Below are 24,389 nucleotides of genomic sequence, written 5' to 3' on the forward strand. Positions count from 1 at the left end.
TATGAATGTTTTGACATAATAACTAAGAAAGTTACATGAAGGCTATGTTAACCAGTTTGATGGAAGTGTCTTGGATTGTGTGTGAAAACACCACACTGTACCCCCAAAGTGCATCAATGTACACAGTTACCATTCAATAAAAATAAATAAATAAATAAATAAAAATAGTTGGGCATCGTGGCAGGCACCAGTAGTCTCAGCTACTCAGGAGGCTGAGGCAAGAGGATCACTTGAGCCCCAAAATTTTAAGTTGCTGTGAGCAATAATGCCATGGCATTCAACCCCAGGGTGACTAAGACTCTATCTCAAAAAAAAAAAAAAGTGCTCACGTGGAAGCCTGGCACCCTCCCACCCAGGGTGTTGATGCAGCCAGGTTTTCACAAACAGACTGCCAGGCTGCATGAGAAAGCCCATCTCAGAGAGCAGAGCTCCCCGCATCACTAGCAAGCTTGTAGGTGGTGCCAATGTTAGTTAGAGAAACTGTCAACAGATTTTAGGAATATGGCAGAGTGATGAATTTTACTATGTGCACCAAGTTAATGGGAAAAAAAGAATGCTTCTAAAATATTAGGAGACGGGAGGTGCTACTATTTAGTTGCTCTACTCCTAAAAGCAAGAACAAGTCAGCTCTTTATCTAGCCTGCAATTTGGTTAAGAACCAAAGTAAACAAGAATGTAAATATAAAGGTATTAACTGATTAGTGCCCACAATTTTATTCTACTTTCTCTGTGCTTCTAAGAATAGTTTTGATTTATTTCTTTAAACTGACAATCAGCATCACTCCAATGCCCGGGTATGATCTATTTTATTAAAAAATTCCTGAATCAATTTCCTGACTTATAAGGCATCCAACAAACATTCCAGGTGTTCTCAGCATAAGAAGGGCCTCTTTCAAAAGCTGCCTGCTTCTACGACCGCACACCCACCAGAAGTGCTGTGAGCAGCTCCACAACAAAGCTGAAACCTGAGGAAGTCTGGCGGCACTCCAAGTTTCCGAATGGAATGCAATTCCATTAAGATTATTAAGTGACTTTACTGATATCCTCAAATTTGTGCCAAATGGTAAAGCTGCCAAAGAAAAGACAGAACAAAAATTGACTCTTGGATTCTAACTCCTGAGTATTTTGGTGTGGGAACTGTGTTTTCTTGTAATTTGCTTAAAAATAGCAGTCTCAGTTTTCAGGAAGCAAGAGGACATGAGATCCATCATTAATGTTCCTCTTTGGTTCGGCTTTCAGCCTAAATGGTCCTGCACATTTATTGGCAAAGTAGGACAGGTAATAACATGAACAAGAAACCTATTCTAAGAAGTACTGGCTCTAGCGAAGCACCACCACATCATGAATGACTCAATCATCTACCAGGAGCGATTACTCTGCAAGGCCGAAGCCGTGCTAATTGGACTATGACTTGCTGCCAGCTCATGTTGGCATGAACTACAGTACTCCTGGCTGACAGCTACTATGTCTCTTTAGAATAACTTTTTTTGGGGGGGCAGTATAATTTAGATGGGAAGTGGAAATAATTTTTTAAAATTCTCCCAAGTGTTATTTAACTTCTTATCATGAATTTAAAGTTTAATTAAGTGCTCTGTTAAAGGACCAGGATCTATGATTAACTATGACAAAATAATGGTTATGAGTATTGATCAAGTGAGGAACTTCATAACTTTGAATTTTGTCTCTAAATCTATTATTAATTTTAATTGAAATAGCTAAGAGACTCCATAATAGAAGAAAGAAAGAAATACAAAGGACATTTTGTTCGTATACAGAGAAGAGTTTTAAAATGAATAAATATACTGGCAACTAATATTATAAATTTAATGCAAATGACTTTACTATCAAAGGCCTTGATGATTATTGTTGATTATTGTGGTCATCATGTATCAGCTAGGGATAAATAAGTATAGTGAAAAGAAACCTCAAAACTGGCTTTGAAATCAGGTCACTTAAAAATAATTTTTAGATATTTCTTAGGTTTTTGTCTACTCAACTCCTACTACCATGCCAAAAGAGGAAGGATTTCTACATAAGTTTCTTTAAATAGGACTAACTGGCCTCAGGATTTAACAAAATTTGAGGTTTGGAAACAGCTTATGTGTCTCAGTTTTAAAATTAGCTATTGCTGTGGCTATTTTTACACTAGATCTCCTCCCTCTGTATCAGCACCATCCTGAAGCTGCAGAGACAGAATGGTAATAGCATTAGCTCTCTTCCCAGGGCTGCGACTTTACTGCACCTCCCATCTGAGACGGAGGCCCAGATTTTAGGGCTGGGAGTCACCTTTGTGCTACTATAAATAAGTTCTGCCTTTAGGCATTTCAAAATTATCAGCATGGTTCTAGGACCAGCAAGCAGTTACCTGGAATATTTTGACTTCTTTTTATTTATTTCCTTTTTTTCTTATCTGCTGCCAAGTCTCACTAGTGCAACTTGGAAAACTGCACCACAGCTTTTAATGAGGATTCTGAGGTAACAGCCATTTCATCAGAGAAGACTGTTCTTTCCTTTTATGGGAGTAATAACACCTACTGTTTCTATAGCACCATCCTTCCAAGAAGTTTAACATATCACATTTCATTAAGCTGAACAGCAGGCCTGCAAGTCAGCTAGCAACCAGCACTATTACTCCCTGCACACTCAGACTGTCACCAAATTGAGGTCACTAAATGTGAAAACGTCCTCAAAATCCTAACCCCTCCCAAAATAGGTTACAGAGCCAGGCTCTGTGCCTTCTGCAGTCCGCCTGTGCTAGAGGTGATGCCAGTGGTCCTGCTGGTGGCTGTCCTCACCCGGGAATGCGGGGAGACTCTTGCTGCAGAGTCAGGGGAGGGAACTGAGCTCACTCCATTGGAGTCCTACATTCTTCCTTCCTGACCCCTTCGCCTCCAGTCCTCATGGCCTTTCCCTGCCTCTTAATCTGAATCTCTCCTTGCTTCCTGCCAGCAGGATCTCTTCCCTCTCCTCCCAATAGGAATCTAGCAAAGTTAACCTCTGAGGTCCTCAGAAAGCCATCCAACTGCGTCACTTCCAGATAAGGATGCCCCTGTTGAGTCAAGTCTGTGCACTTGGTCGGTAGACAGCAACTTCTCTTGTGCACCCAAGGACTTGTGTCCAGCAGCTGATTTGTGTCTCCTATGTCAAGCTTCCCTCTCTTTTGGAACTTTCCCATCAGCCAGGTATTAGTCAGAAGCTGCGTTGAATCTTTTTTTTTTCTCAGACAGTGTCTCACTCTGTTGCTTTAGGCTAGAGTGCTGTGGAGTCATAGCTCATAGCAACCTCAAACTCCTGGGCTTAAGCAATCCTCCTGCCTTAGCCTCCCAAGTAGCTGAGATTATAGGTACCTGCCAGCACATCTGGCTAGTTTTTCTATTTTTACTAGAGACAGGGTCTTGCTCTTGCACAGGCTGGTCTCGAACTCCTGAGCTCAAGCAATCTACCCACCTCAGCCTCCCAAAGTGAGATTATAGGTGTGAGCCACTGTGCCCAGCTTCTAAAACATAAAATCTTGATGGCTTAACAGAAGTTTATTTCTCGTTCACGCCAGAGTCTGGTGTGAGTCAGATGGCTTTCCTGACTGGCTGTCCTCCAGTGGTGACTCAGGGGGCTGTCTACATCATCTTAGAGTTCTTTAACACCAAAATGTGTCTAAATGGATGCGAAAGAGCATAGAGAGCTCATAAGTACTTCTACTGGTCCCAGACATTACTTCACCTCCCATTTCATTGGCTAGATGTACCATATGCTTCTCTAAGGGTAAATTCAGTCTCCCTAAGAGAGGAACACTGGGCGTGGCTGAGCACTGGGAATCTTCAGCATAGTGTGCAAATGTGCTGGAATTCCTTCCCACTTAAAACAAAAGAACACATGAAAACTCTCTGACACCATTTCCCTCCAGCTACTTACCTACTTCTCTGATTCCTTTAATACAAAAAGCCTCAAAAACAGCTTACATTAGCTTTCTCTAGTTCTCGCAAATCAAATTGGGTTTTGCTCCTACTGCCCTCCCAAAGTGCTCAATGAAATCACCAACGGCCTCCAAACTGCTGGATGGTCAATTTTCAGCCTTAATCTTGGCTGACTGCCGGCATCATTTGATTGCTCTTTTCTCCGCATTGCTTCTAGCACGCTGCACACTCTGCATCTCCTCCCAACTCGGGATGCTCCTTCTTGGTTTACCCTGATGGCTCCTCTTCATCTCCCTACTTCTTAGTTCTGGAAAGCCTGAGGCTCAATCCTGTGACCCCTCTGTCTGCACTCACTCCCCTGGTAATCATACGCAGTCTTGGGGCTTTCAGTATTCTGATATTAAAACTTCTAGCTCCAGGCTAGACTCTTCCATGAAATCTGGCCATGTCTACTTCAGCAGTATACTAGGCAGCTCTACTTAGATGTGAGCACTCACTTTAAACTTAACATATATGAAAAAGAACTCCCAGTCCTGCCCCAGTCCCAAACCTACTCCTCTAGTCTTCCCAATCTCAATCAATGACAAATCCATTCTACCAGCAGCTCAGGCCCCAATCCTTGGTGTTACATATAACTCCTCTTTCCAACCTGTAAGAAAACCCCATAAGCTCTACCTTCCACATAACACCTGAAGCTGACACTGGCCACTGCTTCACTGCTGTCACCCTGGTAGAGGCTGTCGTGGTTGACCTGGGTTACTGCCTCTAGTGTGTTTCCCCTGGCCTGGCCCTGGCCCTCTTACGATCGTTTTTCACATAGCAAATCATTCTTCATCTTCTGCAAAGCTTCCAGTGGCCTCCCAGGTCATTCCAAGTAAAAGCTGAGTGTCCATTGAGGCCATAGTCCAGCCCCACCACCCGTCTAGCTCGGGTCTTCCCACTCTGCCCTTTCTCTCCTGGACGTGTGTCAGATGTGCCATGTCCATCTAAGGCTGCAGCCTCCAGGTCTCTTTCTTGCTATTCTTCTGCCGGGCTCACGCTCATGCTCACGCTAGCAGTCAGCATGGCCAGCTCCCTGACCACATTCAGCCTCTCCTCAAAAGTCACTCCCTTAAATAGGCTTCTCTCGACCACCTACTTACAATTGTACTACCTGACAGTCCCCAACTCCCTTCTCTGTTTTATTTCCCTAATAGCATCTAATGAAGTGCCTTTGATGTTTGCTAATTTCCTCTCTTTCCTCACCAGAATGTGAGCCAGGATCATCTAGCTCCTAGAACAGTCCTTTTGGTACACAGCAGGTCCTTGATAAATATTTGTTGAATAAATGACTAAGAAAAGTGAAGCCCAAAGAGGCTGACTGCTTTGCCCATCTCCTCCTGGCCAAGCCACTTCTCAGCCTATCTCCCACCAGAACTGTGCTCCCCTCCCCTGCACCCATGCTTGAGGGCAGAGTACCACTGGCATCCTGGGCTGCCCTCTCTATGCTTGATGTGGGATGACACACAAGGACTGTCCAAAGGTAGTCATAACTGTCTTATTGCTTCCTTGAAAGACCGAACCTAAACCATCCCAGAAACATTAATAGTTTTCATATCCTTTAAATCTTCCAGACAAGAAAATCCCATAATTTCATTGTTGGCATCTATGCTTGGCAGAACTTTATTACACCCCGTGGTTAAGACTTAACAACAAATGCCTTTTTTGATCCTTCTGGGTCAGCTTTGCTTCTTGTTTAGCAATGAAAAGTGAGATGTGCCCCCAGAATGTTGAGAGGAAGAGAGTGCAAAAGATAGGGAGTACAAAGCAGCAGAGGTCTGAAATATTTATACCTAAAAAATATAAGGTCCACCTGCAAGGGCCACCCTTACTCCCACCCTAGAGCCATCTTCCCCACGAGCCCTTCTTCTCCAGAGGGTAAAAAGACACAGGAAACAAGCCACAGGAAGGTGACAGGGCTTTGACACCAGCTTCCCAGCAGGTGCTCTTCCCCGGCATTCTGCAAGGGGCGTGCAAATCACCACGGGTGGCATGTCTTCTAAGGAAGCACATCCCTTCCTGCCCTCTGTCCTCCACGCACAGTCAAAATGAACTTCACAATCATGATGTCATTTCCAGCACAGCTGGCATCCTGCCCAAAATGGTTTCCATGGCTACAGCAAGGACAAGTCTGCTGAGCCATCTCTAATCCCGACCAGCAGCAGAGGAGTGGCCCTGCAGTGCTTGGTGCCTCAGCCACTTTCTCTTCACCTCTTAGCACAAACCATAGTACTAATTATCAATCAAATGATCTGTTTTACTATGTAATGGAAGTACTAAGTACAATGGCTCATCCCCTACTGTTGGCTGACATTCTTATCTGGGTGTGTTTTTTATAATTTTCATTTCACAATATGAGGGGGTACAAGTGTTCTTGTTATAGGGATGAACTGTATAATGCTGAAGTCAGGGCTTTTAACATGCCTGTCACCAGAATTCAAATCAACTTCTGATTTGATTCAGAAGTGAATGATTCCATTCCATCCCAGAGTGCTAGGATAATGGTCTCCAGTTCCATCCAACTTGCTGCAAATGACATTATTTCATCCTTGGTACTGCTGAGGAGTACTCTACTATATATATATATATATATACGTATATGTATATGTATGTGTGTGTGTGTATAGACTGCATGCTTTTTATTTATTTTTTATTTTTTGAGAAAGAGTTTCATTATGTCACCCTTGGTAAAGTGCTGTAATGTCATAGTACACAGCAACCTCAAACTCTTAGGTGTAAGCGATTCTCTTGCCTCAGCCTCCCACATAGTGGGGACTACAGGCACATGACACAATGCCTGGCTATTTTTTTTTGTTGTAGTTGTCATTGTTGTTTAGTAGGCCTGGACCGGGTTTGAACCCACCAGCCTTGGTGTATGTGGCTGGCACCCTAACCACTGAGGGCACCAAGCCTGCATGCATTTCTACATGAGGAGCTGACACTCAAGCCCTAGAAATCCTAGGGACCATCATTCCATTTTAGAAGAGAAAAAGAAAGACAATTAAGGTATTCCCTGATGTCTAGAAGGAGCCCTCTGTTTTTGCTTCTTCTCCTTTCAGATTAGAGGCTGTGCTGGCTCCAGGGGTGGCTCTCATCTGCTACTATTGGCACTGCCCATCAAGACTCCGGGTTCTGGGGCAGCTACATGACTGGACAGTAGTTAGAGGCAACATCTGGTTTGGCCTGAGTGACCAAGGAGGTGGGGTGGGGGCAGCAGTTTCATTTGGAAGTGTTGTGGTCCAAGGAGGAGCTCTTACACTTGACCATGCTGGCCCCTGAGAAGAGCAGTGGCTGAGCATGGCTGCCAGAAGAGTACATAAGGGTCAAGTGTGAGAAAGGGAGCTGGGACTACAGGCAACTGCTACTATACCTGGCTAGTTTTTTCTATTTTTAGTAGAGTTAGGGGTGTCTTACTGTTGCTCCGGCTGGTCTCCAACTCCTGAGCTCAAGCACTCCACCTGTCTTGCCCTCCCAGAGGGATTACAGGCATTGATTGCCTAGCCAGGTTTAAAGATTTCTAAGGAGCTAATCTAATGTTTCTTTCTTATATCCTATGAACCACATGTCAGTAATTCCAAGTAGCTACTGTTGAAGGCAGTGTTTGGAATGTTTGCTTGTTTATTACTTTTTCTCCCCCAAACTTCTTTATTTAAGAAGAAAAGGTATAGAGAAAAAATCATGCTTGTTTATCACTTAATTCAAATTCTACAAAACCATTCCCGAGCTCAGTGACCACTCAGCCTGCAGGGACTTTTCAGAGCAGCACATGGCACACTGCAGAAGACAATGCCCTGCGTGGGGGGCCATGGGCAGGTGCAGAGGGGGGCTCTTCACTGCGGAAGATGATGCCCTGCGTGGGGGGCCATGGGCAGGTGCAGAGGGGGGCTCTTCACTGTGGAAGACAATGCCCTGCGTGCGGGGCCATGGGCAGGTGCAGAGGGGGGCTCTTCACTGTGGAAGACAATGCCCTGCGTGCGGGGCCACGGGCAGGTGCAGAGGGGGGCTTTTCACTGCGGAAGATGATGCCCTGCGTGGGGGGCCATGGGCAGGAACAGCTCACAGGACACTGCAGAAGATGATGCCTTGTGGGGGGGCCACGGGCAGGTGCAGAGGGGGACTCTTCATAGGAAGCCTCAGTAACAAGACAGCTCCCTGATGGAAGTGCCACCAAGGGTTGGCTCACATGGGGACTGCCACTGGGGGTGGCTCCCACGCCACACCAAGATATGTGGAGCTGAATTATTGGTAACACGAATTCACATTTCTCAGGGAACAGAAAGTGTCTATTCTATCTGAAGATTTCAGGAACACGACATGCAACCAGAATGCTGCAATGGTTGGGAGATGTAGATGAGGTAGAGACGACAATCACCTTACAAGGTTAGGAAGAAAGAAATTCAGCACGCAGCAAAGTCTCACTTAACTACAATACAGTCAGAAAGGGCAAACAGATTTTGTATGATGCCTCTTACTTTTAGAAAGCCCTCACTGGCACAGAAATAAATAATTATCAGGGATTTGGTCTACCAAGACACTTAAGGCTATGTTATACACATGTGTAGCCTGTGTCCTTTTAAATCACTCAAAGACTTCAGAATTTTAGGTTTTTTTATGGGGAAGAACTGGGGCTCAGAGAGCTTCAGCGACTAGACCAGGACTTAAGTGCTAAAGTGGGGCTGCTGACTGGGGCTTAGAAGACCTGGTTCCGGGGAGTCTCAGGAAGGGCCGACAGTCACTGAAGAGAGATTACATTATAGGAAGTAGAATTTTCATCTGCATATATATTAGTGTAACTTAATTTTTTAAAAACCAGTAAAAAATATATATGAGATGAAATGGTTCTCAAACAGATAACAAACTGACTATAAGGTCCAGCTTCTTCTCCAAGACCATTCTAGATAACTGAACTTTCCAAATATTTCCAGAGAACTCTAGAGTTGCAATCAGTAAGACGGGCATTCTTGCAGCCATTTAGAGAAGGGCCTTCCTTAGATTTGGCCAATGTGTCCCAGGGTGTTGGAACTGTGTTGATAACTTTTGTATTTAGTATCCTCTCACACACTGGTCGCAGCCACCTGATTGGTTGAGCCATCATCAGTGCAGATGAGGAAAATGAAGCTCAGGGTCCCTGGCCAGACCCCAGCTGCCACTCCCCGGCATCCACACATGACTTGGTAATGACGGTCCGCCCCCATCACAGCCACAGCCGCGCCACCTGCAAGTGGTTTGTCCTTCTGTTTCTAGTGCTGAGACCTCTTTAGCTGTCCACTTAACAGTGGTACGAGGGAGGGAACAGAGCATCCCTGTTGAGGATGTAACGAGGCCCTGATGTGAAATGCTGAGTCCTCTTACACAGTCCCCTTTTTTTGTCAGCTGGCTGCCTTCCTGCTCAGCAGGGTGACAGCAGGTGCTGCCCAACAAGGGGAGGGAGTCCAATGACCCCTCACTCCCCAGGCCTGTGTGCCCATTTGTTTTCTATGCTGAATCTGGTGCCCTTCTGTGTAGCAGGTGCTGCCCCATCACTGTCACATTACAACCTGCTCCACTCTCTATCTGCCAGGCTTCTGAAGGCCTCTGGGTTGGTAACCCCTGGGGTTTCATGCTAGTTGTGCTTATTAGCACCTGACATCCGGAGATAGGGTCTACAGCTTCTCCCAAGACTGCTGTGAAGAGCTGCTCAGTGGAAAGCCGCAGCACTGCACAACTTGGCCCTATCTTTAAAATCCCTGATGTGAGCTGCACTCCTGGGAGTTGTGCAGTGCACAGCTTGCACAACTGTTGATGGAGGCTTAAGAGTTGCACACTGTGCTGGTGGTGCACAGGGAACCCAAACCATCACCCAGTGTCCTATGGAAACCAAGGGAAATCAGATAGGAGGGCCAGTACTTCAAGACCAGCCTGGGCAATAGTGAAACCCTGCTCTCTACAAAAAGAAAAAAGTAAAAAAATTAGGCAGGCATGGTGGTGGGTGCCTGTAGTCCCACCTGCTTGAGGCTGATGCAGGAGGATCTTTTGGGCCCAGGAGTTTGAGGTTGTTATCAGGTAGGATCACATCACACTGCAGCCTGGGACAGACTGAGATTCTGTCTCCTCTCCCCTCAAAAAAATAAAAAGAAGGAAGTTGGGATGAGGATGCTGGAGGAGGAGGAAGGGTGAGCAGCTTAATGGTTTGCTACTGCTGTGGGGCCCATCTTTTGAATTCCTGCACCTCAAACTATCCAATCAAAGTACCAAAATGATTGGGCTTGTTGAAGTGATTAAGAAACCAGAGTGGAGTATTTCAATAACAGTGTGAAAACAAGTTTATAATTCTTAGAATCTTACTATATTAATGGTGAAAACTACTGGTTGCCTTTATTTTTCCCCTAAGCAAGGAGTGGTGTGAATGCTTTCATTCTCTTACTCTCAAGGGAAATCTAGCAATCCCTAAACTATCTGAAAGAGAGAAATCATAGCAGTGATTCAGATTCCATATCTAGGACTGTAACAAACTTGGGTTGAACTACTCAAAACCTAACATGCAAGTGAACCAGAAACTACAAGGTTCTGAGCCACAGGTGAGGCTCAGTTCCCTTAAAGAAGGATGCTCTGTTCCTATTCTGTGCCTCTGACACTTGATGTGCATCAAAAAGAAACCCGGCTGTGGCACAAACCCAATGTGTGGGTGATGTGGACATCAGTCCCCCCAGTGGGGATGTGGTACACAGTATCCCTTCCAGGTCCTGCTCAGCCAGTTTTCTATAAGTTGATAAACATCCACTGACAACTACACAAACAAACCAAATTATAGTACCTCCTCAGGCAAGCTGACCACCAAGTCATTTTTTGTCTGTCCGACCAGCGCCTGCCAGAAGTATTCACTGCATGCAGCCAGCACAGCCCGGTGGGCCCGGAACTCCTTCCTCTCCACGATCAAAGTCACGTCACAGAGAATGTCCTTTTTCCGCTGGTCATTGAGGCCCAAGAGGATGTTGGCACAGTGGACTGTGGACTCATACACGTACATGGGGGAGTCAGGCTTCTCATCCACAGACATGCCGTTCACACCCTGAAAGAAAGGAAGCTGAGTCACTGGGGCTGTAGAGTCAGAGAGAGACGGTGAGGAAGGTCACCATGGTCCCCGTGTCCCCTTGCCGGGGGCTGGAGGCACAGAGAAGAACAGTGCTGGCACTTGGCACACTTATGCTTGGCTAGCACATGAGCTCAGAAAACACATCTGGAGAGTCAAGTTCTATGGTTTACCTTTATCCTTTCCAGTCACTGATTTCTTTTACCCCATAGTAACAGAGCCAGCTCTTTTAAGGGAACACTTAAATTTTGAGTCTTAAAACATTTAAAACACATTCATACTTTAAAACTTGCTAGTTCTGATCTTGCTAGTTTGAAAAGGAACTTTCTCAATGCAAGTACTAATTGAGATTTGTGTTAAGAGGAAATGAATCACTTTGAAGTATTTGTAAAGCTGTCTTAACGAAGTGCATGTAAGTTCCTAAGTCCAAATTTGGCTAAGATGCCAAGTAGAGCACGTATCTAATCAGAACGCATAATCTGACACGTGAGCCAGACTGCACACACGCTGATGAGGAGATGTACCAGCCCTCTGCCACTTGAAGACAAAGCACAACTAGCACAATGCTGTGGTCACCTTGCTCTTAGGGAGACGTGGGACCAGGCAGCCATTGTTCCAGCCCACCTGATGGACGGCCTCTTTAAGAAAACACAATCTACCACAATAGGAGCATGAGAACAGTTTTGCCTGTACTGTTTACTGCTAATATGAACTTCAGTAGTGAGTCTTTCTTTTTGGCTTTATTCTTATTTTTAAAAACAGCTTTTATATACAATAAGCCACACATATTGACAGTTTGCAATTTGATGTTTTGATGTATGCACTCATTGCAATCAAGCAGTGAACACATCTGTCACCACCAAAAGTCTCCTGAAGCCCCTGAACAGTTACTCTCTTGTGACTCTCTGTGACTCCTCCCACTCCCTGGGACCAGTGATCAGTTTTCTGACACTGTAGGTTAGTTCGCATTTCCTGGGTTTTTATACAAATGAGATTATACATTATATATCTTTTCTTATCTGGTTTCTTTTACTTAGTATAATTATTTTGCCACTTATCCATGTTGCTGCGTGTATCAAAAGCTTGTTCCTTTGCTGCCTGCCGAGTAGTGTTCTATTGTACAGACAGAGCTCACTTCTTTACTCATTAATGTGTTGGTGGATATTTGGGTTGTTTCCAGTTTTGGGCTAGAACAATAAAGCTATGAACATTAGTGTATAAGACTCTGTGTGTGTGCTTTCATTTCTTGTGGGTCAACACCTTTGAATAGAATAAATCAGTCACATGGCATGTTTAACTTTTTAAGAAGCTGCCATTGTTTTCTTTTTTTTTTTTTTTTTTTTTTGAGACAGAGCCTCAAGCTGTCCCCCTAGGTAGAGTGCCGTGGCATCACAGCTCACAGCAACCTCCAACTCCTGGGCTCAAGCGAGTCTCCTGCCTCCGCCTCCCAAGGAGCTGGGACCACAGGCACCCGCCACAACGCCTGGCTATTTTTTGGTTGCAGCCGTCATTGTTGTCTGGCGGGCCCCGGCTGGATTTGAACCCGCCACCTTGCTTGTACATGGCTGGCACCTTAGCCACCTGAGCCACAGGTGCTGAGCCGCTGCCATTGTTTTCTAAAGTCGCTGTACCATTTTGCATTTTAACCAAGAATAAAGCAGAGTTCCAGTTCTTTTACATCTGTGCCAATATTTAATACGGTCAGTCTCACTTTGGACATTCTAATAAGTATAACAGAATATCTTGTGGTTCTAAATTTTCTTTTATTTTTTTCTGCGGTTTTTGGCCGGGGCTGGGTTTGAACCTGCCACCTCCAGCATATGGGGCCGGCGCCTTAACTCTTTTGAGCCACAGGTGTCGTCCCTAAATTTGTTTTTTCTTATGATGAAAGTTGTTGAGAATCTTTCATGTGTTTATTTGCCACCTTTACACCTCCTTTGGAGAAATGTCTATTTAGATTCTTTGCCCATTTTTAATTTGTTTTTTTTTTTTTTGTTTCCTTATTGTTGAGTTTCGAAAGTTTTTTGTATATTATGAATAAAAGTCTTTTATCAGATGTCTGTAATTGTCTTTTTATTCTCTTAATAGTATCTTCCAAACAGCAGAGAGTCTTCATTTGATAAATCCAATTTATCATTTTTGTTATTTTATGATCATGTTTTTGGGGTTGTATCTAAAAAAGTCCTTGTTTTAAACCAAGGTCACAAAGATTTTCTCCATGTATTTTGCTTCTTAGAAGTTGTATTTTTTTTTTTGTTGTTGTTCTTGCATTTAGGTCTATGACCATTTTGAGTTAATTTTATCTATGTTACAACGTTACAAGATACAGACTGTGGTTATTTTTTGTCTTTTGGATATGAATATCCAATTTTTCCAGCACCACTATCTAAAAAGACTATCTTTTCTCTACTGAACTGCCTTTGCACTTTTATTGAAAATCAATTGCTTACATATGTGTGGATCTATTTATAGACTCTGTCTCTTTCCATTTTTTATGTTTGCCAATCTCTAAAGTTTTTTTTTTTTTTTTTTGAGACAGAGTCTCACTATGTTGCCCTGGGTAGAATGCTGAGGTGTCACAGCTCACAGCAACCTCAAACTCTTGGGCTTAAGTGATTCTCTTGCCTCAGCCTCCCAAGTAGCTGGGACTACAGGCACCTGCCACAATGCCTGGCTATTATTTTTGTTGCAGTTGTCGTTGTTGTTTAGCTGGCCCAGGCTAGATTTGAACCCGCCAGCCTCAGTGTATGTGGCTGGCACCTTACTCATTGAGCTACGGGCACTGAGCCCATATTCACAATGTTTTGATTTGCTCTTTTCCAGAGCTATTTTCATCTTTTGCATTTCCGTATATATTTAAAAATTAGCTTGCCAATTTCTATAAAATAGTGTGCTGTGATTATACTAAATCTATTGATCAATTTAAGAAGAACTATCATCTGAACAATAATGAAACTTTTGACTCATGAACATAGTATCTTTATTAATTTGGGTCATCTTTAATTTTTCCCAGCAATATTTTATAGTAGTGTATCAGTCTTGCACATCATTTTTGCAGAATTATGCCTAAGTATTGATATTTTTGATGCCATTGTAAATGGCATTTGTCTTCTGTTTTAAATACTGCAATGTAGTTTTAAGTACTCTGTACAGTGGGAGATTTATAAAACTATGTGTTGTAGCAGCAGACTGACAGAACCTGGACCTCAAGTTCCTCACCAGGTATGACTGTCACACTGAGCTTGAGAGAAGTGGAGCTCTGTCAGTCAGAGAGGGAGCCCAATCTAAAATCCAAGATGCAGCCTCCACCAAGTCCTGCATTAAAAAATACATAATGTTTCATACATTTCTGTGTTATCCTTGGACGGGGCCATGCTAATCCTCTCTGTATCATTCCCATTTTAGTATATGTGCTGCCAAAGTGAGCACGGTATTGTTTTTTTAGTTTGAATTTCTGATTTCTCATAGCTAGAATATAAAATAAATGATTTTTGAGTATTGATCCTTTATCTGAAAACCTTGTTTATTATCTGTCATAGGCTTTTTGGGTTGTTTTTGGGTAGATTCCAGGGAATTTTCTACATATAAGATTACGTTATCTGTGAGTAAAGACATTTCGTTGCCATTCTAACAAGGATGGTGTCTATGTCTTCTTCTTGCCTTACTGCATTGAGTAGAACCTCCAGTACCATGTTGGAATAACGGTGGTGAGAGTGGATATCCTTGCCTTGCTGATGTGGGAAGGAAGCCTTCTGCTTTTCACCATTACATATGATATTAGTTAGCGGTATTTCACAGATGCTCCTATTGGGTTGAGGAAATTTCTTTCTGGAAGAAAATTACTAGAAGCTATTTCTAGTTTTTTTTTAAATTTGAAGGGAGCAGGGAGTACCAAGGGGGCAAGGAGGGAGGAAGGAGGGGGATTGTTGTGCTCTAACAACACCCTAATACAGGCACCACGTAAGAGTACATGGCACACCTCCTCGGTGAGGGGCACAACCACAACAGGGACCTTCCCTAACAAACACAGACATTGTAGCCTAATCGTTTGTACACTCATATTAGTCTGACACTAATTCTCTCTTTTTTTAAAATTCTGGAATAGATGTTAGACTTTCAAATGCCTTTTATTTTCATCTATTGAAATAATCATGCAGTTTTTCATTTTTGTTTGTTAATGTGATAAATAATATTGATTGATTTTGGAATGTTGACCCAACCTTCCATTTCTAGAATAATCTCAGTTTGGTCATAATGTATTTGCTTTGTTATACATTGTTGGATTCAATCTGCTAACATTTTAAAGAAATTTTACCTCTAAGTCCATAAGGAATATCTGCCTGGTTTTCTTATAATTTTATTGGGATGCTGGTGCCTGTGGCTCACAGAAGTAGGGCACCGGCCCCATATGCCAGAGGTGGCAGGTTCAAACCCAGCTCCGTTCAACATCCCCCCCCCCCAAAATAATTTTATTGGGATGCTGTTTTAGAATTAGGGTAATGATGGTCTCACAAAATGACTTGGAAAGTATGTATTTCTTGGTAGAGGGAAGTGGGAGGGGAGAAGGGGAGGACATACAGCAGCATGATGGAGGGCGTGAGGCGGGATCTCACCTAACGTGCACACTGTGAGGGTGTATAACACCTCCCCCTACATAAGAGGCTCTTCTACAAATGGAACTTTATCCTGGAAGTGAGAATAATATAACCTAAAAATTGTACCCTCATATTAATTTGAATAAAAACAAAAATTAGAGAAAGAATGTATTTCTTCCTTTTTAATTTCTTACAAGAGTTTTTTGTAGAATCATATTTTCTTCATGTATTGGTATAGTTTACCTGTGAAACTTTCTGAGCCTGGGGTTTTCTTTAGCTATACAGTCAATTAAGAATTGTCAAATTTATTGGCCTAAGATTATACAATTAAAAATTTATATTATGAAAACATTTTCTTCTAATATCAGTAGAATCTGTACTGGTGTCACTGCTCACATTTCTAACATTGGAAATTCTGCTTCTTTCTTTTTTCCTGCTCAATATGGCTAGAGGTTTAACATTTTATTGATGTTTCCAAAGAATTAGCTTTTGGTTAAAGTGATTTTATTCATTGCTTTTTTCTATTTCACTGATTTCTGTTCTCACTGTTATACAGCCTTTATTCTACTTATTACGGGTTTAATTTTTTGCCCCTCCCCAGTTTTATAAGGCAAAAGTTGAGCTCATTGAGCTAAGATCTTTTACTTTTTCTTTTTTTTTTTTTATCTTTTCTAATATAGGCTTAAATGCTATAAACTTTATGTTTAGCACTGATATAACAGTATCTTACAATGTTTGAATTTTAATTTTTACTCAATTCTTTGGACTTCTTCTCTGATACGTAAGTTATTTTTAAATATGTTATTTAGTCTCCAAGTATTTGGAGGAGTTTCCAGCTATCTTTTTGTTATCATTCTCTGAATGAATCTCATTGTGGTCAAGGAATAAACTTTATAAGACTTCAATCCTTTTAAACTCATGGAGACTTACTTTATGTTCCAGAATATGATCTGTCCTGGTAAATATTCTATATGCATTTTAAAAGAATGTATTATTCTTAGCTGGAGTATTCTGTAAATGTTAGTAGGTTTAAGGAGTATGATGAGTGTTGTTCAAGTCTTTTATAACTTTTCTATTTTTTGTCTACTGGTTCTAACATGTATTAAGAAGAGACGCTAAAATATCTTAATATAATCGTAGATCTGCCTGTCAGTTATTGTATTCTATCCATTTTTGCTTCATGCAGTTTGAAAACCTATTATTAGATGCATACATATTTATTTTCTCTTAAAACATTCACTCCTTTATAACTATGAAATGACCTTTTCATTCCTGGATATATACTTTTTTCTGAAATCTACTTCTTCTGATATTAATATACTAGCCACTCCATTAGCCACACTTTTGAGTAGTGTTAGCATAGCATATCCTTTTCTATTCTTATCCTTTAACTCATTTGTATCTTTAAAATAGGTTTCTTGTAGGCAGCATATAACTGGGTCTTCCTTTTTAAAAATTATCTGTCAATCTCTGATTTGTAATTCTAGTGGTTAAATGATTCATATTTAATGTGATTATTGATCTGGACAGATTTAAATCTGCCATTTTGCTACTTTTTAAAATTTGCCCCATCTATTCTTTATTTCCTTTTCCCTCATTCTTTGACTCCTTTAATATTCACTGAGTATATTTTATGGTTCAATTTCATTTCCTTTATTGGTTGCTTTAGGATTTATAATGTACTTCTTTAAGTCATCACAATCTATCTTCAAGTGATATCATGCCACCACATGTGGAGCACAAGATCCTTATAATAACAAATATGTTTCCATTTCTTCTTTCCTGGCCTTGTACTATTGTTGTCATATATTTTACTTGCACAAATGTCAAAAAACCCATACTATATTGTCATTATTTCTGTTTAAATAGTCAATTGCCTTTTAAAGAGATTTAATAAGAGAAAAAGTTATATATATTTTTTCCATCTGCCTGAAGTATTCTTTTTATTTTTTAATTTTTTTGAGACAGTCTCACTATGTTGCCCTCAGTAGAGTGCAGTGGTGTCACAGCTCACAGCTACTCCTAACTCTTGGGCATAAGCAATTCTCTTGCCTCAGCCTCCCAGTTAGCTGGGATTACAGGCACCTGCCACAATGCCCAGCTGTTCTTTCTTGTAGTTGTCATTGTTGTTTAGCAGGCCTGGGCTGGATTCGAACCCACCAGTCCTGGTGTATGTGGCTGGTGCCATAACCACTGGGCTACAGGCCTGAAGTATTTTTTCAAACATTACTTGGAGTACAGGTATGCTGGTGATAAATTCTTTCAACATTTCTCTGAAATACTTCAGGTGCTGAGCCTTAAGTATTTTTTTTTTTTTTAACATTACTTGGAGTACAGGTATGCTAGTGATAAATTATTTCAACATTTCTCTGAAAAAGCCTGTTGCTTTCATTTTTGAAAGTTATCTTTGCAGGGTATAGATTTCAGATCGATAGTTTTTTTTATATTCAGTAGTTTGAAACAGATAATTTTCATTTGCATTGATTTCAGTGAAAAATCTGTCATCATTACCTTTGTTCTTTTGCATATCATGTTTCCCCCACCCCCCGGGTACCTTTCAGATTTTTCTCTTTATCACATGTTTTGAGCAAGTTGATTATGATGTGCCCTGGTATAATTTTCTTCATGTTTCTTAAGTTTCTCAGATATGGAGGTTTATGATTTTCATCAAATTTAAAAAAATTTCAGCCATCGTTATTTCAAATATTATTGCCAAATATTTTTTCTGTCTTCTCCCCTTTTCTCCATTGGGATTTCAGTCACATGCATGCTAGAAGTTGTCCCATAGTCACAGATGTCCCCTCCCTCTCCTCCTTCCCTCCCCTCTGTTTTCTCTTCCCTCCCTTCTTTCCTGCCTTCCTTCCTCTCTTAGGTTTTTCTTTGAATAGGTTCTATTGCCAGGCCTTCAAGTTCGCTAATCTTTTCTTCTGCCATTGATGTTTTCCAGTATAACTTTCAGCTCAGACACTGTGGTCCTCATCTCTAAAAGTCCAATTTGGGTCTCTTTTTGTGTCTTCTATGTCTCCACTTAAGATATTAAACCTTGACTTTAACTTACTGAACATATGGAATACTGTTATATTAACTATCACAATGTCCTTGCCTGTTAATTCTAACATGTATATTAGTTCTGGTTTCAGTTTTGAGATTGGTATTTCTCTTCATTTTGAGTTATATTTTATTGCTTCTTTATATGACTAGACACTTTTGATTGGATGCTAAATATTTTAAATTCTACCTTGTTGGATGTTGGATATTTTTGTGTTCCTGTAAATAAACTTCTACTTTTTTCTCAGACACGGTTGAGTTACTTGGAAGCTTGAGATCTGCTAGATGAGAAAAGCAGTGCTTAGTCCAGGGCTTATTACTCCCCTACCGAGTCAAGACACTTCTAAGTATTCTACCCAATGACCTGTGTTACATGTTTTTTTAGTCCAGTTGGTAAGAAATGATGTTATTCCCAGTCCTCTGTAGCTGTGTTCCCTTTAATTGCTTTGAGTGGCTCTTTCCTCATCTTTGGGTCATTTCTTTAATTGCATCTTCTAATCAGTACTCTGAAGAATATTGAAGGAAAACTCTCTGCAGATCTCTGGAATTCCTTCTCTGCGCAGCGATCTCTTCTCTGCTACCCTGCATTCTGAACTATAGCCACGGTCGTCTTTCTAGACTCTTAGCTTTGTTTCTTCAACTTAGGTGTCAGCCAGCTCTTCCTTCGTTCCTCCTTCCTGTGCCATGGGCTATAAACACTCTCAAAGCAGTATGCTCAGCTTGTTTTCCTTCTCCTGGAGATTATTGTCTGGTGTCCAGTGTCCTAAAAGCCATTGCTTCATCTGTTTCAAAAGTTGTTTCTGGTGGGAGGGTAGATTTAGTACCTGAGAGTCCATCTTGGCTGGAAGTAAAAGTCCTAGACTTATTCTTTATACTATAACTACTGTAAACATTTTACAAACAATAATTTATCACATTGCTCATCACACATTGTAAACTCTACTCTGCTTATACTCTTTGTAAACTTTACTCTGCTTTACTCCTTATAATGTTTATAATGTATAATACCTAATTACAAAAATATTTATGCAAATAATTATTTGTGAGGTTTGTTATCTGGAATCATTTTTTTAACACAACCACAGCTGGGTGTGGTGGCTCATACCTGTAATCCTAGCACTCTGGGAGGCTGACGTGTGTGGATCACCTAAGTTCAGGAGTTCAAGACCAGCCTGAGCAAGAGCAAGACCCAATCTCTAAAAATAGCTGGGAATTGTTGCAGGCACCCATAGGCCCAGCTACTTGGGAGGCTAAGGCTAAGAGAATCAAATGAGCCCAAGAATTTGAGGTTGCTGTGAGCTATGATGCCTATGATGAGTCTCATCATTGAGACTTTGTCTCAAAAGAAAAAAAACACAACCCTAATAGCATTTTAAATGACACAATTCAATATAATTACCCTAAGCCATGGGATAAGTAAGATTGAGCTCACCTGGTTTCTGTCTACGACTAGGAAACTGCTGCTAAATTTGTTACTCTCTAGTAAGAAAACAAACTTATTCTATTCTGGTTTCTTATTAGTTCTTCATTGCCTTCAAATGTTTTCAGGATTTTCTTTTCTTTTTGCAGTTTTGGCCAGGGCCAGGTTTGAACCCACCAACCTCAGTATATAGGACTGGTGCCCTACTCCATGAGCCATGGTGCCCTGTTTTCAGGATTTTCTTATCTCCCACATGGGATCTCAATTCTGATTTATGTTCTCTATTCTTGGTTCTTAAATTATTACTTTCTCTTATAATATCCAATTTTCTCAATTAGCCTACAGAAATTTATTGAGTTAAAAAATCATAGTAGCTTGCATGTGTCATGAAACACTCAAAAATTGGGTAGAATGTTTGATGTTCTAGCACAGAGATCCTCAAACTTTTTAAACAGGGGTCCAGTTCACTGTCCCTCAGACTGTTGGAGGGCCGGACTGCGGGCCCTGGGATGAGTTGGCTGCTAAGCAGGACAGGCAGTGGCGGCAAAAACACCCGGCAGGCGAGATAAATGTCCTAGGTGGGCTGCATGTGGCCTGCAGGACGTAGTTTGAGGATGTCTGTTCTAGGACATGGATAGTGTGCTCTTTTCTTAAGGAGATTTATAAGGAACACCTCAGTTTTCCAATTCATTTAAGGGTAAAACATTATATAATGTGCTTACACCAAGATAGAACCTTGTAATGAAGGGTACAAAGCCACAAATTCTTTAGTGAAACATGAAACAAAAGAAAAAAGAGAAATGAAAGTGAGGTGTAGCAGAAAGAGGTGTGAACTAGGGAGCTGGGTCTTTTGGTTCTGCTTGGGCACCAACCAACTTTGCGGATTTGGACAAATTGCTTACTTTTCTCTGGGTCCATGTCCATATTTTTAAAATGAAAAGCATGGACCAGTAGAACAGCAGTGTTCTTAAAGATCTATAATTCTATGAATCTAAGAGCGTATAAAAGAAATACACCTGGGAGTGAGATACTTGAGAGAAACAAGCTTTATTTAACCTTCCAATCACCGTTTATGGGGCTATTTTATTATTGTTAACTGTTACATGGCTTAAAAAAACTGCCCCTGCAGAGCTCGTTAAAGGGAATGAAACGGACAATATACAAGAAAACCAAAGCCTTCCAGGAGAGAAGAAACTAGGACGCCAGGCCCCTCCTCTTTCTGGGTTCTAAGACAGTTAGGGATCTCAAGGAAACACACCAAATTCTGCTAATAGGGCAGATTTGGGAAAATAAATGCACCCCCAAGTTAATGAAATAGGCTATAATAGTCACATACTCATGGACAGCTGCCTTTGGGATAAAGTATCCAAAGAGTTTTAGCAGAAATTAAAAAAGTATTCATTTTTTTCATTGAATGGCATCATCTGAAATCCATCTTTTTCATGAAGCTCATGGTAGGCTTTAACCTGTCCAAGGATCTTCTTGATTGTGTTACATTACTCCTGGATAGTTCACCTTCATGCCTGCCAGGACCAGTCTCTTCTCCTTGACCTTCACCCACCCCTCCTTGTTGGCTCTTCCTCAAGCACATGTTTCTTTTTCCTCTAAAAGTGAGTCAACCCATCCCATTCTCCAATTATCTCTGGTGTTGCCATGGTGTGAATGTTTGTCCTTCCAAGATTTATGTTGAAACTCAATCGCCAAGGTAACAACATCAAGAAGTAAGCCCTTTACACAGTGATTAGATTCACGATTAAATGGATTCTGGTTATGGAAGAAGAGAGTTGGTTATCAAGAGAGTTCTATTAAAAAAAAGCCAGTCTGGCTGTTTATCCTGAGCCACTTTGCCATGGGACACCCCACACCACCTCAGGACTCTACAGAGTCCCCACCAGCACGTAGGCCCTCACCAGATGTGGCCCCTGGACCTTGAACTTTCTAGCCTCCAGAATTGTAAGAAATACATTTCTTCATAAATTATCAAATCTCAGGTATTCAGTTTTAGTAAAAGAAATGGAAATAAGACATCTGCTCTTCTATGAATGTCTTGCAAAACTGAGCTGAGGTTCTATCTACTATGTCCCATTAAATTTTCTTTTTTCTCACTTGCCTTGTGAATACTAATGAAACAACATTTTTTCCCCCTCTTAATGCAGCAAATCCTGAAGTCTACAGCAGGACCCACGGGATCTAAGAATGAAATGGTTTATAGTGAGTAACAGAGCCCAGAATAGTATGGAGGAGTCTGACAGCCAGTCTTTATTCTAAGCATTAGACAATGTGTTAAAGTATGTAGACATTAGCTGAAATCGGATTGTAAGGAAGCTTTCCAAAAGTTCTGATTTGGGTTTTGGCTGGATCTCATTCTTTTCAAAGGCCCCAAACCCCAGCTGCACATGTACATACACATATACCCCAATCATCTCATCATATGGTTCAGCAGTAAAAGTTAATTACTATTATTTTATCATAGTATGTTTATCCCCTCAAAAAGCTACATAGACCATAACTCTTCTTACTAGAAGGGACAGTATTAATGAATGCAGACTCACTTATTAACTCATTCATTCACTCTTCATTCATTATTAGGTTGTATTCAGAAAATGTCTAACAGTTCGGCAGGTAAAAGTGTAAATCAAAAAAGTAAAAAAAAAAAAAAAATCCACAGTGGGAAATCTAAAAAGCTGTAATTCACAAAAAAGTTAAGTTTTTCAGACAACCTGTCATACCTAGCGTGCTTCAGAGGAAGAGAAATGAATACGCCTTGCAGGCACGAAAAAAAAGCCAAATTATAAACCATTTCACTTGAAATTTCAACTACATTTCTCCCAAGAAAAAGTGCATTAAGTAAATACTTCTGTGAATCAAACACTAAATTATTTAATAATTGCTGAGTAAATTTCTGCTGCTATCAAACACACTTAAAAAAAAAAGTTATTTCCCATAGAACTAACTATAAGGGTTAGTTTTTATTAAAAAAAGTTATCAAGTCCATAGACATTTTAGAATGCAAAGTGCTATTAAAATTATTTAGTTATTACTTTTGGATTGGAAACAATTTCTAACCACATCAAGACTCAAACTTCTTAAAGTAGAGAGCAATCCAATTCCAGTGTTTTCTAATGGAAACTGCAGTGCTTGCCACTTACTGCCGCTAATGCCTTAGATAGCTGGTGAGGGCCTGCCACGCAGCAGCGCAAACGTTTCATGTTCCTTATTTACTCCAGCACTCAGCTGTGTGTGCACTAGTTAGTGCCAAGGGAACTGGAATTTAAGACGGTTGTTAAGAGCAAGCCCTTGCAATTGTGTCATCAAATCCTTAATAGCTCTGACCAGCTCTTGTACTTTGGTATAAACTTCCATTTTCCTTGACCTTTCAAGGAGGAAGTTCAATTACTGACATAGTTTATGAAAATGGTTTTTCTTGCATAGCTGAAAAGTATACCAGAAAATAAAAAAAGAAGGGGACAGTCATAACAAGCCCCATTTAAAAAAATAATTTGTTGTTGAGTCACTTATTCTTTTAAATAGACCCAAACAGAAAATGACCCAAATTTCCAAAATACATGGTGATAAAGTAGCTACAACTACTGCACTTTCCCTGTGTTTGGATGTGAGCTGCATGGAGTGCAGGTCTACCAGAGAAGCTGAGCGGAAGAATATTTGTATGCTGGCGGCGGTAGTCTCTATGGGTCCATCCAAAGGCAATGGATGATGAGAACTACATTACACAGACACCTCCCTGAAAGAATGAGAAAGTCTGACAGTGTCAAGTGTTTGTGAACATGGAAAGCAACAGGAATCCCATCTTCTGAAAGTTGGCTCAGCCTCTTTTGCATCACCTAGGAAAGCTAAGGCTGTGCAAAACTATCCCTTTCCTAGGTCACACCCCGGGGAGAGTCCACACATCAGTAGCAGAAACTCTGTATGAGTGCTCAGAGTGGCACGGCTCAGAAAAGCTCCCAGAGGGAAACAATACTGTCTGTTTGTCAGTAGCACAGTGCAAAAACACAGTGAGGTACACTCAGATCTTCATATGAGGGAATGCACCAAAGCAAATTAGAGCCACATGTAGCAGGGATGGATCTCACAAACCTAATGCTGAATACTGAGCTATAGAAGTAAGACACAAAATAGTAATGTACAATCTGATTCCATTTATGTCATGTTCAAAAATAGGCAAAACTTAAGACATCTGGGATACATGCTGTTATGAACTGAATGTGTCCCCTCAAAATTCTATGTTGAAATCCTAACCCCCACAGTGGCGTGCGGAGGTGGGGCCTTTGGGAGGTGCTTAGGTCATT

The 24,389-nt window shown here is 41.2% G+C and overlaps 1 protein-coding gene and 1 non-coding gene across 3 annotated transcripts in view; both read right to left on the reverse strand.

Annotated features, from left to right (window-relative positions):
• BACH2 (BTB domain and CNC homolog 2) overlaps positions 1–24,389 on the reverse strand; it is a 374,844-nt gene that overhangs the window by 78,906 nt on the left and 271,549 nt on the right. For both annotated transcript variants that reach the window (XM_023517705.1, XM_023517706.1), the window contains one exon: positions 10,744–10,998. In XM_023517705.1, coding sequence (XP_023373473.1) covers positions 10,744–10,998 — 255 coding nt within the window. The remainder of the gene's footprint in view (positions 1–10,743; positions 10,999–24,389) is intronic.
• Positions 14,343–14,448, reverse strand: LOC111727694. Its single transcript, XR_002775179.1, has one exon. It is a non-coding gene; the product is annotated as a U6 spliceosomal RNA (small nuclear RNA).

The sequence above is a fragment of the Otolemur garnettii genome, unplaced genomic scaffold (genome assembly GCF_000181295.1).
Source record: "Otolemur garnettii isolate 467f Iridium unplaced genomic scaffold, OtoGar3 scaffold00118, whole genome shotgun sequence".
Taxonomy (NCBI): domain Eukaryota; kingdom Metazoa; phylum Chordata; class Mammalia; order Primates; family Galagidae; genus Otolemur; species Otolemur garnettii.